The sequence below is a fragment of the Gorilla gorilla genome, chromosome 15 (assembly GCF_029281585.2).
Source record: "Gorilla gorilla gorilla isolate KB3781 chromosome 15, NHGRI_mGorGor1-v2.1_pri, whole genome shotgun sequence".
In the NCBI taxonomy this organism is placed as follows: Eukaryota; Metazoa; Chordata; class Mammalia; order Primates; family Hominidae; genus Gorilla; species Gorilla gorilla.
This window is the reverse complement of record NC_073239.2, coordinates 118,714,067-118,732,123: the sequence shown is the minus strand read 5'-3', so window position 1 is coordinate 118,732,123 and position 18,057 is coordinate 118,714,067. Positions and strand designations below refer to the sequence as shown.

The 18,057-nt window shown below is 46.6% G+C and overlaps 1 protein-coding gene across 7 annotated transcripts in view; it reads right to left on the bottom strand.

The window, feature by feature from the left end:
- The window catches only part of PPP2R5C (protein phosphatase 2 regulatory subunit B'gamma), a 166,988-nt gene extending 163,813 nt beyond the window's left edge, over positions 1-3,175 (bottom strand). For 2 of the 7 annotated variants that reach the window (XM_019009822.3, XM_055361579.2), the window contains exons 1-2: positions 3,021-3,069; positions 795-860 (exon numbers count right to left, since the gene is read on the bottom strand). In XM_019009822.3, coding sequence (XP_018865367.1) covers positions 795-860; positions 3,021-3,062 — 108 coding nt within the window. In that variant the 5' untranslated portion in view covers positions 3,063-3,069. Of the gene's footprint in view, positions 1-794; positions 861-1,844; positions 2,088-3,020 lie in introns of those variants that run through there. The other 5 variants (XM_031001646.3, XM_055361582.2, XM_019009823.4 and 2 more) reach the window with 4 other exon arrangements.
- Between the last annotated feature and the right edge of the window lie 14,882 nt (positions 3,176-18,057).

Below are 18,057 nucleotides of genomic sequence, written 5' to 3'. Positions count from 1 at the left end.
TGCATAAGACCAATCTATACAGGAGGGTTGCTGGGTTTGAGGTGTGGGAAATGAACTTAAAAATACCAGATCCAGGATGGGCACGGTGGCTCAGGCCTGTAATTCCAGCACTTTGGGAGGCCAAGGCGGGCGGGTTCAGGAGTTCAGGACGAGGTCAGGAGTTCAAGACCGGCCTGACCAAGCTGGTGAAACCCCGTCTCGAATAAAAATACAAAAATTAGCCGGGCGTGGTAGCGGGTGCCTGTAATCCTAGCTACTCAGGAGGCTGAGGCAGGAGAATCGCTTGAACTCGGGAGGCAGAGGTTGCAGTGAGCCAAGATCGCGCCACTGCACTCCAGCCTGGGCGACAGAGTGAGACTCTATAAAAAAAAAAAAAAATTTACTGGGTGTGGTGGCATGTTCCTGTGGTCCCAGCTACTTGGGAGGCCGAGGTAAGAGGATCACTTGAGCCTGGGCGGCAAGGGGTAGCAGTGAGCAGAGATTGAGCCACTGCACTCCAGCCTGGGTGACAAAGTGAGACCCCGTCTCAAAAAAATAAAAAACAAAAAAACCCCAAAAGACCCACAAACAAACTCCATAGGCAAGCACAATTTTCATAAAATCATTAATAGTTTTCCAAAGCAAAACAGTAAATACCTAAACAACTAAAATTGAGGGTTATGAAAGACACCACAAAAAAAAAACCTCACATAGGGAAACATTTTAGAAGATTCTAGGCTTTATCACTCTCGGTTTTTCTACCTTAAGTTAAAAGCTGTGTATAAAATACAAAGTCAATATTTGATGACAGTTACCTCTGATTCTACTGTGTCTTGTCCTTCTTTTGAACTTTTTCCACTCTTCCCTGCTTTTGGTGATTCCTGGTAAACATCAAGCAAAGTCAATCAGTCTTCTCACTTTTTAGACAGGTAAACATCAGATAAGCCAAATGCAGTTTTAAAAGTGATTTATACAACTACAGCTTCTGATATTTTTAATTCATACCATTAGGAAATTCTATATCATACCGTTTAGGATTCCAACAGTGCAATGCCCCCCACCTCCCATTCAGATTCTTTTCGTTTTATCTGCATTTGAGGTTGAAAACTTCAAGCAGAAAACAGATAAATCCAATTTTATACAGTGCTTCTGGCATTTTGAGATCCACATCACATCCCTTTCTTCCCTCCCACCCTAAACCCTATGAGTGAGGATTTCTGGGGTGATAATGAAACGCTACAGAGCTCCACCTGAAGCAGAAACATACCCGCCCCCCCGAATGCAAACGCAGCACCCTTGCTCGCAGCCCTCACCGCCGCCGCCACCCAGGATAATAATAGTGTTTGAGAGCCCCAGAGCGTCCCTCCGGGGCGGCAGAGAATTCCTTACCAGCTCTCAGCGGGGTCCCTTCTCGCTCCCTTTCCCCCGTCCAGGGGTTCCTCCCCAGGCGTCTACAGCCCCCATCCCTGAAGCTCCTTTCCGGGAGTCTGCGAGGCTGCGAACCCCCCCGGCGGCCGCACCTGCCCGCCCAAGCCCACGGCGCGCTGTCGGAGACGGGCGCCCCTCCGACCCCCTCCCCGGGCCGCGCCCTCCCTCCACGCCCAGCCCCGGCCCATCACGAAGGTCCCAGCGGCCCGGGCCTGCGCCCCGCGGCTCCGGCGCGATCCCCGGGCTCCCCGCCCCCACCGGGCATGAGGCCGAGAGAAGCCCGGGGATGCCTGGCTCGGCCGCCCTCGGGGACGCGAAGCCCGCGGCGTCAGGCGGGGAGCTGAGCCGGGGCCCGGGCGCAGGACCCCGGTGCCGTCGCGCCCTCCCCCGGCAGTCCCTCCGCGCTCCCTCCGTCCCGCGGCCGGGCCCGGACTCACTTTCTCCTTCTTGTTTTTATTCGGCATGGCTGGAGCGGGCCACTGCCGCCGCCGCCGCCGCCCCTGCCGCCGCCTGCCCCCGCAGCAGCAGCGCCCCCGCCCCGGCCGTCGCGCCCCCGCGGCCGCCGCCGCCGCCGCCGCCGCCGCCCGGGGACTGAGTCTTTCGCTTGCTCTCGCTTCCCCTTTTCCAGGCTCCCAGAGGCTGCGGCAGCCGCGGCGGCGGCGGCGGCAGCAGCGGCGGCGGCGTCTCTCCGCCCCTCCCCCGGCCGGCCCGCCCCGCCCCTCTCCTCCCCACCCCCGGCCGGCCGCCCCGCCCCGCCCGCCGCTCGCCCCGCCCCCGCGCCCGGCCCCGCCCCGCTGCACTCAACAGCGCCCTGCCATTGGTCGACGCGCCCCCACGTGCCCTAACGCTCCCCGCTCCCCCCACCCTCTCCACGCGACCCGTTCACGCCCCCACCCTCCGTCGCGAGTCGCTGCGAGCCGGCTTCAGGCAGGCCGCGGCCTCCTGGCGCGGGGTGACTGCTGAGCAGAGCTGAGCCGACTCAGGGGAGGGAGCATGTGGCTGCGACTGCGGTGACAGGGCCGTGGCCCGCTGTGGAGGCGCAAGACAGCGTGAGACGTAGGAAATGCACATTTGAAATGTGTGGCAACAACTTCAGCCGGCGGAACGCGAACCGTGGCCTCTTGGTCTTGCCCCCTCACCGCCGCGGCTCTCGTTGCAGTCAAGAGTGCCTGGCACGCTTTGCACTGAGGCGCACGGGGAGGCCCGGGAACCGAGCGAGCGGCAGTTTCGCGGGACACCGCTGGGCCCCGCCTCCCCTCCCTCCCTTCCCCTCCGTCCCCTCCCCTCGACCACCCCGTCCCCTCCCTTCGACCAGCCCGTCGCCTGCCCTCCCCTCCCCTCGACCAGCCCGTCCCCTCCCCTCCTCTTCCCTCGACCAGCCCCTCCCCTCGGCCGGCCCTTCCCCTCGACCGGCCCCTCTCCTCGACCGGCCCCTCTCCTCGACCGGCCCCTCTCCTCGACCGGCCCCTCCCCTCGACCGGCCCCTCCCCTCGACCGGCCCCTCCCCTCGACCGGCCCCTCCCCTCGGCCGGCCCCTCCCCTTGACCGGCTCCTCCCCTCGGCCAGCCCCTTCCCTCGGCCAGCCCTTCCCCTCGACCAGCCCCTCCCCTCACCGGCTCAGCTTTCCGCAGCTCCTCCCGCGAGGTCCCGCCCATCCGACAGCCCCGCCCCTCCCTGGTTGGTCCCGCCCTCCCCAGTTTCTCCCGCAAGGTCCCGCCTACCCGACCGTCCCTTCCTTTCCTGGTTGGTCCCGCCCTCCGCAGCTCTTGCCGCGAGGTCCCACCCACCCGACAGCCCCGCCCCTCCCCAGTCGGCCCCGCCCTCCGCAGCTCCTTCCGCGAGGTCACGCCCACATGTGCAGCACCTCTCCTGCGGCGTCGGCCCCGCCCACCGAGGCCAGGCCTCAAAGATTTGGTGGCCGCTGTGCCAATAGGATTGTATTTTTATTCTTTAATTTGGCTTGATCATAAATGGTGAGGAAACCTCTGCATGATGACTGGGAGTCACCTTATTTCTCTCAGCTTGTTAATAGCTGTGAGGAGAGAGTGTCCAAGGGAAAAACGTTAACTTTTCAATACAATACTCCCGCAGTCCACCTCGTGCCCAAAACTATTGAAGACGCTAAGGACAGGCGTCCCAGATTGCAGAAATGCATTAGGTAGTAAGACTCCAGGAGCGTACGATTTCACGTGCGAGAGGCATTGGTGCTTCACCTGTGATGATGAAGGAGCTGCATCTTAACTGGCAGCTTAAAAATCATCGCGTTCTCTTAGCCCCCGGAGTTTTGTTCTTGGAAGTTTCCAGGCAAAGCATTTTCCATTATTCTCAGCAGTTCTGCAATGAGAAAGCTGAAAGACGGGGTAAGAAAAAAAAGATCTAAAGGGAGGAATGTTGTGGGAGGTCCAGAAAGTAAGTTCTGTCTGCGGGTATCTGAATGTCTGCGGGCTCTTAGACGAATATCTGTAGGTAAGCAGGACAGTCTCAAACAACTATTTGTGCGGAATAAGTGGCTTTTTTATTAATAATTTAAGTGGGTTAATGGTGTCTCCAAAACAATTTTGAGGATAGAGCGATGCCCCTAGTTAATAACATTTTAAAAATAAAATATGTGCTGTCAATTTAATAAGTCCAGGATATATCCATATCAAAAAGGAGTAGCTCTGAAACTATTGGTTTATGGCCATGAACTCTTAGGGAGGCTTAGAGGCTTCTCTGAGACAATCCTGTGCCACCAAAATCCTTGTATCCTATCTCCTGATCCGGTGTTGCATACAATTCGTTCATTCGACCCACATTTGTTGGATAACTACTATGTGCAAAGCATGATGCCAGAAATTTCATGGTGAACAAGGCACTACCCCTGTCCTCAAGCAGTTCTCATGCTTGCATGGAAATAGAAAAAACAAGCAATCAGAAGGACATGACATGTGACAAGTCTACAGGACTGGGGTGAGGGGGGTCAGGCTTGGAAGCATGGCAGAGCACTGCACAGGACGTTTTGTTATGGCCGGAGATGAGACTGAAGGAACAGCGACGCTGAATTAAGACTGGTAGACCTTGCCAAGATATTGTACTTCTTTTTGAATGCATTTCGGGGTCACTGACAGATACTGAAGTGGGGAGAGCTGTACTCACATTTGCATTTTAGAAGACATCGGTGGCAGGAGTGTGGAGAAGGAGGTGAGGGTGGAAGTAAAAGCAGGAGGCAGAAAGAGCAATCAGCATCCAGCTATGGTTCAGATGCGTGCCAGGGAGGCATCTCCACAGCATCGGGGGGAAGGATCGCCGACGCGACAGAGAGCCAGAATCGAGGATAAAAAGCGAATGCTCATGCTTGTAGTTTGGGCAACACAGTGAATGATGAGGAAGGGATGCAAGTGGAGGGCATGTTTGCAAGGGAACAAGATTCCAGTTTGGGACACGTTGCTGTGTCCGCAAAATGTAGGTAGTGGTGTCCAAGATGGCAACTGGAAATATAGCATAGAGGACTAGTTGCATGTCAGGTTAGAGGTTTCTCAGGTCAGTTTAGAGTTTTAGGGAAAGCATAGGGACAGGGTACCAGCAAAGCTGCCTGATTAACATCCAGTGACCTTGAAACCATAGCAACCAGAGAAATCTGACTCAACACCATTACCTGTACAACTGCATGTGTATGTCACTGGCCATTGGACTGGCTTCATTTGCCCACATTAGGGAGGACCATCTTTAATGACAGTTAGTTACCGACTACCCATAGAACACACTGGGTTTCATGCAGTGTCTTGGGTGCTGTGGTATTTACAGGAACGCTAAAGATAGATATAGCTCCTGCTCCCAAAAGAAGGGATTCAGGACAGGCTATTGAGATAGGATATAAAGCCATTATGTGGGTGTGCATGTGTGTGCACACACACTTGTGTGTGTGTGGCTGAGGGTTACCTCTTCCAGGATGGCCCCACATTCCATGTTCATGAAGGCACTGCTCGCATCACACAAAACTCCTTTTCTTCCAACCCCTGCTCTTCTGGGACACTTTTTTGAGATGGTCCCTGATACAGTTAGGATATTTATCCCCACCCAAATCCATGTTGAAATGTAATCACCGATGTGGGAGGTGGGCTTGCTGGGAAGTGTTTGAATCACGGAGGCAGATGCCTCATGAATGGCTTGGGCCATCCCCTTGGTGATAAGTGAGCTCTGGCTTGGAGTTCACATGAAATTTAGTTGTTTAAAAGTATGTGGCACCTCCCCTCACCTTGAGCCTGCTTTCACCATGTGAAGTGCGTGCTCCCCCTTCGCCTTCCACCATGAGCGAAAACTCCCTGAGGCTTCACCAGAAGCTGAGCAGATGCTAGCACTATGCTTCCTGTACAGCCTGCAGAACCATGAGCCAATTAAACCTCTTTTCTTTATAAATTACCCAATCTCAGGTATTTGTATATAGTGATGCAAGAATGGACTAATACAGTCTCTAAAAACCCAAACATACTTTTTCCATGTCTGTCTTCTCTGTACGTTGGATTGCTTTATTTGTGCCCCTGAGGTCTCTGGAGGATCAGAGAGGTTCCCAGAGGACTGAGGTCTTTGACCTCACTGCAGCCACCAGCCGCAGCCCTACACTGTTCACTGCTTCACTCTGGATAACATCAGTGGCACATATGAGCAGGGCAGAGAGAAGATGGCCCTTGACTGAGAATCAGCCCGGCACCCTTCCCTGCGTCTGCCCTCAGAAGCCCTTCCTGCGTCTTCTCTGTGAAGATGCCTGCAGCACAGTTGGTCCTGCCTGCTCCTCTGAGGCTGGTGTAGAGCTGCCCTGCCTGCCAGGCTGCAGCTTTGGTCACCCTGCCCAGAAAACCTTCTCTCTTGGCTCTCACAGACCCCGGCTTGTGGGCTTAGGTTTCTTCATGTCATTCCTAGGCCTTCTGGGCATCCAGGCAGTCTTGCATACTTGGATTTTCAGCTGAGCTTCCTAGGGGCAGTGATTATGTCTCAGGCATTCTGTGTTACTCAGTGCCTAGCATTTGAAGAAACTAATTCTAGCTAGGTGTGGTGGCTCACGCCTATAATCCCAGCACTTTGGGAGGCCAAGGCGGGAGGAATGCTTGAGCCCAGAAGTTCAAGAGCAGCCTGGGCGTGGTGGCACGCGTCTGTGGTCCCAGCCACTCAGGAAGCTGAGGCAGGAGGATTGCTTGAGCCATCACTGCAGATGGAGGCTGCAGTGAGCCGTGATCATGCCGCTGAACTCCAGCCTGGGTGACAGAGCGAGACACTGTTGCATCTCAGACTTGTTTCTGACTTTATGCCGCCTTTCTTTAACTGCTGTCTTTCTCCAGCTTTGTGGTGTGCTTATGGGCCCTCCTCTGTCTGTGTCACTAGCTCCCCCAGGTGCTCAGCCCCTCCTTCTCACCTCTCCTGGCCCAGGGCTACCTGGATTGGGTATTGACTTCCTTTCAGGCATCCCTGAGGCCTCCCCGAAAACTAGATGTTCATCACGTCTACTCCTCCCAACTTTCCTGACTTCCTTTCCATGAAAATGTCATGAAACACGCATTTTGTACTGAATTTGTATCTATTTATTCATGCACCAGACTCCTTCCACTACAAATTTGCCTGCAGAGTTGAAGTAGAGAGTATGTTAAGTCAGATTACATTTGAATTAATTATCCATATATCAAGAGTGCGGATCACACTCTAGGCACGTATCAAGCACTCAGTAAGTTTAACAAGTGGACCATGATTTGAAGTGAGGTGCCATTTGGTTCTGAGGAGTCCAAGGAAATACCCAAAAGTTAGTATTTTCAGGCCCAAGGGCACCCAGAGAGCTTATTAGACTAAGCCAGGCATCTTGTTTGGCCCCTGTAGAGCTCTGAAAAATGCCGTGAGCCAGTTAGTCCCCAACAGCTGAGAATAATGCCACGAGTGCCTGGAGTACTTTCCCAATGAGATCCAAAAGGTAGAAAGAAATCTGTGAAAGTTTCCAAAACTGAAAATTTCGTAGATTATTGTAAAAACTGTGAAAGTTCAAAATAATTCTAAAAATATCTTAATAAAATTTTGTATCCAAGTATTGAAGAAAAATGGAAAACAACACAAAATAATTCATTTTCATATAAATGGAGTGAAATACAATCCCTTTCTTTTTTCCTCCCAAATCCCTAAGTCCAGTGGAGGAGATAAGATGGGACAGAAATAACTTAACCCAAGGTGGTGGGAGAAGCACACCGTAAGAGCATTAGCGAGCAGGATTAGGGGCTTTCAGAGAGGGGAGACGTATTCAATAGAGCAGCAGAGAGCTTGCTGGAAGGGAGGGTGTGGATAATCAGCTGCAGCGTGTTCAAGTGCTGACTTTTAGTTCTTGTCCTAAGTTTGGGGTGATTGGTTTTAACAGGCTGGAACAGATGAGCCAGTCAGAAGTGTTTAATTGGAAATAAATGAATGAAAGGTCCATGCACAGAGGCATGCAAGGGTCACACCAGGGACGAGGGAGTGGGAAGCAGGCAGGGGCTGTGGCTGTGGGAGCTGTCCTTGTTCCCAGGCCTCACTGGGCAGGGGGAGGCAGAGGTCATGCCAGAGCCTGGTGTAGCCAACTCATTGTCATAGTCCCCATCGGTGTGCAGGGAGGGAGGCCAGGACAGGTGAAGACACACCCCACCCTCTGGCTTCTCCCCTCCTCTCTCTCACCAGTGGCTCCCATTTTGCTGACCCACTTGAGCCAGAGGGCCAGGAAGCCCAGCGAGCCCAGTGAGGCATCCCTTGATGTCCTGCTCTAGGGAGGAGAAGGGTGAGGAGTGGCTGTCAAGGGGGCCTTAGGTGGAGAATAACTTGGTGTCATGGTGGAATGGGAGATCTGGGATTAGAAGACTTGGGTTTGTGCAGACTCTGTGTGAGTCTCAAAACCTTTAACCTAATCATTCTGAAACGGGTGATTCTGCCCCCCAGGGGACATTGGTGATGTCTGGAGACATTTTTGGTTGTCACAACTGGGTGGGTGGGCAGGGCTACTGGCATCTAGTGGGTAGAAGCCAGGGATACCACTATACATCCAACAATGCACAGGACAGCCACACACAACAGAATCCTCTGGCCCAAAAGATAATAGTGCTGAGGTGGAGAACCCCGGTCTAAACTCACGAAAAGCGGATATGACACAACCTGCCCTGCCCTCTCTGCTGGTTACCAAGAGCATCACAGAAGACAGTGGGCATAAAAGCCAGAACTGTACCACAGACTTCATGTAAGGAGAATTTCTTGATCTGGATGGAACTCCACAGTTTGCCGAATGCACTTCACTGCCTCTCCCCCCACACCCTGCCATTGTCGTCTTTCCTGCCCTTTGTGTGGAGAAAGAGACAACCTCCACTGCATCTTCGAAAGAGAGCAGCGCCCTGCTCCAGTGAGCAGGATTCTCTTCCAGGTCACTACTCCATCCTGGGAGACCTGAAGAGATTGCCTTTCTGCATGAACTGGCATCCAAGTTATAACAGAGAACTAATGAGACTGCCTTTAATTTTGTAAAATTATGACAAAATACATGCAGCATAAAATTTACCATCTTAACATTTTTAAGTGTACAGTTCTAAGACGTTAAATACATTCACATTGTTGTGCAAACATCATCACCATCCACCTACAGAACTTTCATCTTCCCAAACTGATATCTGTTCCAACCGAGCCGCTCCTCATTGCCCCTCTCCAGCCCCTGGCAACCACCATTCTACTTTCTGTCTCAATGACTGACTACTCCAGGTGCCTCAAATGTGGAATTATGCAGTATTTGTCCTTTTGCGATTGGCTTATTTCACTTAGCATAATATCCTCAAGGTTCATCCATGTTGTAGCATGTGTCAGAATTTCCTTCCTTTTTAAGGCTGATATTCCATTGTATGAACATTCATGTATTGTATTGTTTATTCATTCATCTGTAGGTGGACACTTTGGATGCTTCCACCTCTTGGCTATTGTGAACAATGCTGCTATTGTAGCAGGACGAGCCACAGGCAAAACTCCTCAGACACCAGATTAAAGAAGGAAGAGGTTTATTTGGCTGGGAGCATGGGCAGACTTACATCTTAAGAACCGAGCTCCCTGAAAAAGAAATTCCTGGCCTTTTTAAGGGCTTACAACTCTAAGGGGTCCATGTGAAAGGGTCGTGATAGGTCAAGCAAGCGTGGGCAATGTGACTGGGGGCTACATGCATCAGCTAACAGAACCAAAAGTTTTACAGTGCTTTCTCATACAATGTCTGGAATTTACAGATAACACAAGTAGTTTTGGTCAGGGGTTAATATTATTATTATTATTTTAACCACCAGGGCCAGGTGGTAGCGCCAAGGTCATCTAGCTATTTATCTTACTTCTGTTTCTTTCCAACTTTTTGCTTTCTCCTTTTTCTCCTGTCTTATAAACTAGGGAAACGGGGACGGGGGAGTGTGGAAAAGATGGAAGGTCAGCAGGAGAAGTAGTGGTCTAATTCCATACTATTAACATGGGTGTGCAAATACGTCTTTGAGACCCTGCTTTCAATTCTTTTGGGTATGTAACCCTGGATTAGTTTATTCTCACACTGCTATAAAGAACTGCCTGAGACTGGGTAATTTATAAAGAAAATAGATTTAATTGACTCACAGTTCTGCAGGCTGTACAGAAAGCATGGCTATGGGGGGGCCTCACAAAACTTACAATCATGGCAGAAGGGTGAAGGGGAAGCAAGCACGTCTTCACATGGTGGCAGGAGAGAGAGAGAGAAGGGGGAGGTGCTACACACTTTTAAACAACCAGATCTCGTGAGAACTCACTATCACAAGAACAACAAGGGGGAAATACAACCCCATGAGTCAATCACCTCCCACCAGGCCCCTCCTCCAACATGTGGGGATTACAGTTTTACATGAGATTTGGGTAGAGACACAGAGCCAAACCGTATCATACCCAGAAGTGGAATTCTTGGATCATATGGTAATTCTATTTTTAATTTTTTGAGGAGCCTCCATATTATTTTCTATAGAGCCTGCACCATTTTATATTGCTACCAACCATATACAAGGTTCCCCTTTCTCCACATCCTCACCAACACTTGTTATGTTTTGTTTTTTCAGTAGTAGCCATCCTAATAGGTGTGAGATGATATCTCATTATGGTTTTGATTTGTATTTCCATAATGATTAGTGATGTTGAGCATCTTTTCATATGCTTTTTGGCCACTTGCACATCCTCTTTGGAGGAATGTCTATTCAAGTCCTTTGCCTATTTTTAAATTGGGTTATTTGTTTTTTCTTCCTGCTGTTGTTGTTGTATTGTAGTAATTCTTTATATATTCTGGATATTAATCCCTTATCAGATATATGATCTACAAATATTTTCTCTCCTATTCTGTAGGTTGCCTTTCAGTCTGTTAATTATATCCTTTGATTCACAGAAATTTTAAATTTTGATGTAGTCCAATTTATCTATTTTTACTTTTGTTACCTGTGCTTTTGGTGTCAAATCCAAGAAATCATTGCCAAATCCAATGTCATGAGGCTTTTCCCCTATGTTTTCTTCTAAGTGTTTTACAGTTTTAGCTCCCATATTTAGGTCTTCGCTTCATTTTGAGTTGATTTTTGTGTATGGTATAGGGTAAGGGTCCAACTTCATTCTTTTGCATTGCATATCCAATTTTCATAGCACCATTTGTTGAAGAGACTGTCCTTTCCCCATTGATTGGTCTTGGCACCTTTTTCAAAAATCATTTGACATTTTATTTCTGGGCTCTCTATTCTATTACATTGGTCTATATATCTGTCTTTATCCCAGTACCACACTGTTTTGATGTCTGTAGTATGTTTTGAAATCAGGAAGTGTGAGTCCTCCAACTTTGGTCTTCTTTTCCAAGACTGTTGTGGCTATTCAACATCCCTTTAGATTCCATAAGAATTTTAAGATGGAGTTTTCCCTGCAAAAACTGCCATTAGAATTTTGGTATGAATTGCGTTAAATCTGTAGGTCACATTGGGTAGCATGAACACCTTAACTATTAAGCCTTCCAAATTCATGAACACAGGATGTATTTCCATTTAGTTGTCTTTAATTTTTTTCAGCAACATTTTGTAGTTTCCAGTGTACAAGTCTTTTGCCTCCTTGGTTAAGTTTATTCCTGATAATTTTATTCTTTTTATGCTGTTGTAAATGGAATTGTTTTCTTAATTTCCCTTTTGGATTCTTCATTTTTAGTGTAAGAAACACAACTGATTTTGTGGGTTGATTTGGTATCCTGCAACTTTGCTGAACTCATTGATTAGTTTTAACAGGATTTGTTTTATGTGTTTGTGTGTGTGTGTGTGTGTAATCTTATTATCTGCAAATGGAAACAATTTTACTTTTTCCTTTCCAATTTGGATGCCTTGATTTCTTTTTCTTGTTTAATTGTTCTGTGTAGGACTTCCAGTGCTATGTTGAATAAAAGTGGCAAAATAAGCATCTTTACCTCATTTCTAATCCTAGAGGAAAAACTTTCAGTCTTTCACCATTGAGTATGATGTTAGTTGTTGGCTGTTTACGTACAACCCTCATTATATTGGGGTGGTTTCCTTCTAATGCTAGTTTATTGGGTGTTTTTTTTTAATCGTGAAAATATGTTGAATTTTAGCAAATGCCTTTTATGCACCAATTGAGATAATCATGGGGTTGTTTTCCTTCATTCTGTTAATGCAGTGTGTTACAGTGATTGATTTTTGTATGTTGAACCATTCTTGCATTCCAAGAATAAATCCCATTTGGTCATGGGGTATAATCCTTTTAATGTACAGTTGAATTCTGTTTGCTAGTATTTTATTGAGGCTTGTTGCACTGATATTCATCAGAGATATTGGTCTGTAGTTTTCTTTCTTTATAATGTCTTTGTCTGAGTTTAGTATCATGCTAGCTTCATAGAATGAGCTATGAAGTGTTCCCTCCTCTTCAATTTTGTAGAAGAGTTTGAGGAGGGTTGGTGTAAATTCCTTAAATGTTTGGTAGAATTCACCAATGATGCCATCTAAGCCTGAGTTTTTCATTGTTGTGAGGCTTTTGATTACTGATTCAATGAGGCTGCCTTCTTAGAATGAATGTTATAAATTTTATGGCCAAACAAATTTCCTTTTTGAGGAATAGTTCTTTACTTTGGAAGGTGATGTACCTTTTATAACTATGTGCTTTTCTCAGATTTTTAGAGTATCTTTTTGGAATAATAAGTTTTGATGACTTTATTGCCCTAGTTTGTTGCTATTACTTCACTTCATTGCCAGTTTGCTTTCTTTTTCTTCTTTTTCTAGACAGAGTCTTGCTCTGTTGCCCAGGCTGGATTGCAGTGGCATGATCTCAGCTCACTATAGCCTCTGCCTCCCAGGTTCAAGTGATTCTCTTGCCTCAGCCTCCTGAGTAGCTGGAATTACAGCTGGAATTACAGGCGTGCACCATTACGCCTGGCTAATTTTTGTATTTTTAGTAGAGATGGGGTTCTGCCATGTTGGCCAGGCTGGTCTCGAACTCCTGGGCTCAAGCAGTCCACCTGCCTCAGCCTCCCAAAGTGCTAGGATTACAGGCATGAGCCCTGTGTTCGGTGCTGCTGTCGTCTTAAACAGAAGTAAACCCAGACATTAGTCTCTACCTTATGCAACTTGACACACATTACTCTTGGCTCTTGTAGATATCAAATCCACACTTGAAGATGAAAATTTCCTACAATTTCAGGTATGTAACAGCATGTGCTACAGGCTTGTAAATGAGTTCTAACTCACAGTAAATTAGCTTATGACTAACAACAGATGGGTCCAGTCCCAAAACCTACATTCTAATGGGGGAAGACAAACTGTAAATTTGTAAACAGTTGAGAAAGATCATTTCAGACAGTGATATGCTATGAAAACAGAAACAAGTGGGTAATGGTTTGGCCTTTGCTGTCTATTATGCTAGCCACTTGCCACATAGACATTTACTTTTAAATTAGTGAAAATGAGAGATTCTGTTCCAAGATGGCTGAATAGGGACAGCTTTGGTCTGCAGCTCCTAGTGTGATCAATGCAGAAGATGGTGATTTCTGCATTTCCAACTGAGGTACCTGGTTCATCACATTGGGACTGGTTGGACAGTGGGTGCAGCCCATGGAGGGTGAGCTGAAGCAGGGTGGGGCATCACCTCACTGGGGAAGCGCAAGGGGTCAAGGGATTTCCCTTTCCTAGCCAAGGGAAGCCATGACAGACTGTACCTGGAAAATCGGGACACTCCCACCCAAATACTGCACTTTTCCAACGGTCTTAGCAAACGGCACACCAGGAGGTTATATCCCATGCCTGGCTTGGTGGGTCCCAAGCCCACGGAGCCTTGCTCACTGCTAGCACAGCAGTCTGACATTGACCTATGAGGCAGCAGCCTGGTAGTGGGAGGGGTGTCTGCCATTGCTGAGGCTTGAGTAGGTAAACAAAGTAGGTAAACAAAGCTTCCCTTGAGTAGTGAAGCTCAAACTGGGAGGAGCCCACCACAGCTCTGCAAGGCCTGCTGCCTCTGTAGACCCCACCTCTGGGGGGGCAGGGCATAGCTGAACAAAAGGCAGCAGAAACTTCTGCAGACTTAAACGTCCCTGTCTGACAGCTCTCAAGAGAGCAGTGGTTCTCCCAGCACGGTGTTTGAGCTCTGAGAACAGACAGACTGCCTCCTCAAGTGGGTCCCTGACACCCATGTAGCCTAACTGGGAGACACCCCCCAGTAGGGGCCGACTGACACCTCATACAGGAGGTTGCCCCTCTGGGATGAAGCTTCCAGAGGAAGGATCAGGCAGCAATATTTGCTGTTCTGCAATATTTGCTGTTCTGCAGCCTATGCTGGTGAAACCCAGGCAAACAGAGTCTGGAGTGGACCTCCAGCAAACTCCAACAGACCTGCACCTGAGGGACCTGACTCTTAGAAGGAAAACTAACAAACAGAAAGGAATAGCATCAACATCAACAAAAAGGACATCCACACCAAAACCCCATCTGTAGGTCACCAGCATCAAAGACCAAAGGTAGATAAAACCACAAAGATGGGGAGAAACCAGAGCAGAAAAGCTGAAAATTCTAAAACCAGAGCACCTCTTCTCCTTCAAAGGATCACAGCTCCTCACCAGCAATGGAACAAAGCTGGACAGAGAATGACTTTGATGAGCTGACAGAAGTAGGCTTCAGAAGGTCTGTAATAACAAACTTCTCCAAGCTAAAACAGGATGTTCAAACCCATTGCAAGGAAGCTAAAAACCTTGGAAAAACATTAGATGAATGGCTAACTAGAATAAGCAGTGTAGAGAAGACCTTAAATGACCTGATGGAGCTGAAAACCATGGCATGAGAACTACGTGACACATACCTAAGCTTCAACAGCCGATTAGATCAAGTGGAAGAAAGGGTATCAGTGATTGAAGATCAAATTAATGAAATAAAGTGAGAGGAGAAGTTTAGAGAAAAAGAGTAAAAAGAAATGAACAGAGCCTCCAAGAAATTTGGGACTATGTGAAAAGACCAAATCTACATTTGATTGGTGTACCTGAAAGTGACAGGGAGAATGGAACCAAATTGGAAAACACTCTTCAGGATATTATCCAGGAGAACTTCCCCAACCTAGCAAGGCAGGCCAACATTCAAATTCAGGAAATACAGAGAACACCACAAAGATACTCCTCGAGAAGAGCAACCCCAAGACATATAATTGTCAGATTCATCAAGGTGGAAATGAAGGAAAAAATGTTAAGGGCAGCCAGAGAGAAAGGTCGGGTTACCCATAAAGGGAAGCCCATCAGACTAATAGCGGATCTCTCGGCAGAAACCCTACAAGCCAGAAGACAGTGGGGGCCAATATTCAACATTCTTAAAGGAAAGAGTTTTCAACCCAGAATTTCATATCCAGCCAAACTAAGCTTCATAAGTGAAGGAAAAATACAATCCTTTACAGACAAGCAAATGCTGAGAGATTTTGTCACCACCAGGCCTGGCTTACAAGAGCTCCTGAAGGAAGCACTAAACATGGAAAGGAACAACCGGTACTAGCCACTGCAAAAACATGCCAAATTGTAAAGACCATCGATGCTAGCAAGAAACTGCATCAACTAACGGGCAAAATAACCAGCTAACATCATAATGACAGGACCAAATTCACACATAACAATATTAACCTTAAATGTAAATGGGCTAAATGCCCCAATTAAAAGACACAGACTGGCAAATTGGATAAAGAGTCAAGAACCATCAGTGTGCTGTATTCAGGAGACCCATCTCACATGCAGAGACACACATAGGCTCAAAATAAAGGGAAGGAGGAAGATCTACCAAGCAAACAGAAAGCAAAAAAAAAGCAGGGATTGCAATCCTCATCTCTGATAAAACAGATTTTAAACCAACAAAGATCAAAACAGACAAAGAAGGCCATTACATAATAGTAAAGGGATCAATTCAATTCAACAAGAAGAGCTATCCTAAATATATATATGCGCCCAATACAGTAGCACTCAGATTCATAAAGCAAGTCCTTAGAGACCTACAAAGAGACTTAGACTCCCACACAATAATAATGGGAGACTTTAACACCCCATTGTCAATATTAGACAGATCAATGAGACAGAAGGTTAACAACGATATCCAGGACTTGAACTCAGCTCTGCACCAAGCAGACCTAATAGACATCTACAGAACTCTCCCCTCAAATCAACAGAATATACATTTTTCTCAGCACCACATCACACTTATTCCAAAACTGACCACATAGTTGGAAGTAAAGCACTCCTCAGAAAATGTAAAAGAACAGAAATCACAACAAACTGTTTCTCAGACCACAGTGCAATCAAATTAGAACTCAGGATTAAGAAATTCACTCAAAACCACACAACTACATGGAAACTGAACAACCTGCTCCTGAATGACTACTGGGTAAATAATGAAATGAAGGCAGAAATAAAGATGTTCTTTGAAACCAATGAGAACAAAGACACAATGTACCAGAATCTGTGGGACACATTTAAAGCAGTGTGTAGAGGGAAATTTTTAACACTAAATTCCCACAAGAGAAAGCAGGAAAGATCTAAAATCAACACCCTAACATCTCAATTAAAAGAACTAGAGAAGCAAGAGCAAACTTCAAAAGCTAGCAGAAGGCAAGAAATAACTAAGATCAGAGCAGAACTGAAGTAGATAGAGACACAAAAAAACTTTCAAAAAATCAATGAATCCAGGAGCTGGTTTTTTGAAAAGATCAACAAAATTGATAGACCACTAGCAAGACAAATAAAGAAGAAAAGAGAGAAGAATCAAATAGATGCAATACAAAATGATAAAGGGGATATCACCACAGATCCCACAGAAATACAAACTACCATCAGAGAATAAACTAGAAAATCTAGAAGAAATGGATAAATTCCTGGACACATATACCCTCCCAAGACCAAACCAGGAAGAAGTTGAATCTCTGAATAGACCAATAACGGGCTCTGAAATTGAGGCAATAATTAATAGCCTACTAACCAAAAAAAGTCCAGGACCAGATAGATTCACAGCCGAATTCTACCAGAGGTACAAAGAGGAGTTGGTACCATTCCTTCTGAAACGATTCCAATCAATAGAAAAAGAGGGAATCCTCCCAAAGTCATTTTATGAGGCCAGCATCATCCTGATACCAAAGCCTGGCAGAGACACAACAAAAAAAGACAATTTTAGACCAATATCCCTGATGAACATCGATGTGAAAATTCTCAATAAAATACTGGCAAACCGAATCCAGCAGCACATCAAAAAGCTTATCCACCACGATCAAGTCAGCTTCATCCCTGGGATGCAAGGCTGGTTCAACATATGCAAATCAATAAATGCAATCCATCACATAAACAGAACCAATGACAAAAACCACATGATTATCTCTATAGATGCAGGAAAGGCCTTTGACAAAATCCAACAACCATTCATCCTAAAAACTCTCAATAAATTAGGTACTGATGGAATGTATCTCAAAATAATAAGAGCTATTTATGACAAACCCACAGCCAATATCATACTGAACGGGCAAAAACTGGAAGCATTCCCTTTGAAAAGTGGCACAAGACAGGGATGCCCTCTCTCCCCTCTCCTATTCAACACAGTGTTGGAAGTTCTGGCTAGGGCAATCAGGCAAGAGAAAGAAATAAAGGGTATTCACTTAGGAAAAGAGGAAGTCAAATTGTCCCTGTTTGCAGATGACATGATTGTATATTTAGAAAACCCCACTGTTCTCAGCCTAAAATCTCCTTAAGCTGATAAGTGACTTCAGCAAAGTCTCAGGATACAAAATCAGTGTGCAAAAATCACAAGCATTCCTATACACCATTAACACACAAACAGAGAGCCAAATCATGAATGAACTCCCATTCACAACTGCTACAAAGAGAATAAAATACCTAGGAATCCAACTTACAAAGGATGTGAAGGACCTCTTCAAGGAGAACTACAAACCACTGCTCAATGAAATAAAAGAGGACACAAACAAATGGAAGAACATTCTATGCTCATGGGTAGGAAGAATCAATATCATGAAAATGGCCATACTGCCCAATGTAATTTATAGATTCAATGCCATCCCCATCAAGCTACCAATGACTTTCTTCACAGAATTGGAAAAAACTACTTTAAAGTTCATATGGAACCAAAAAAGAGCCCACATTGTCAA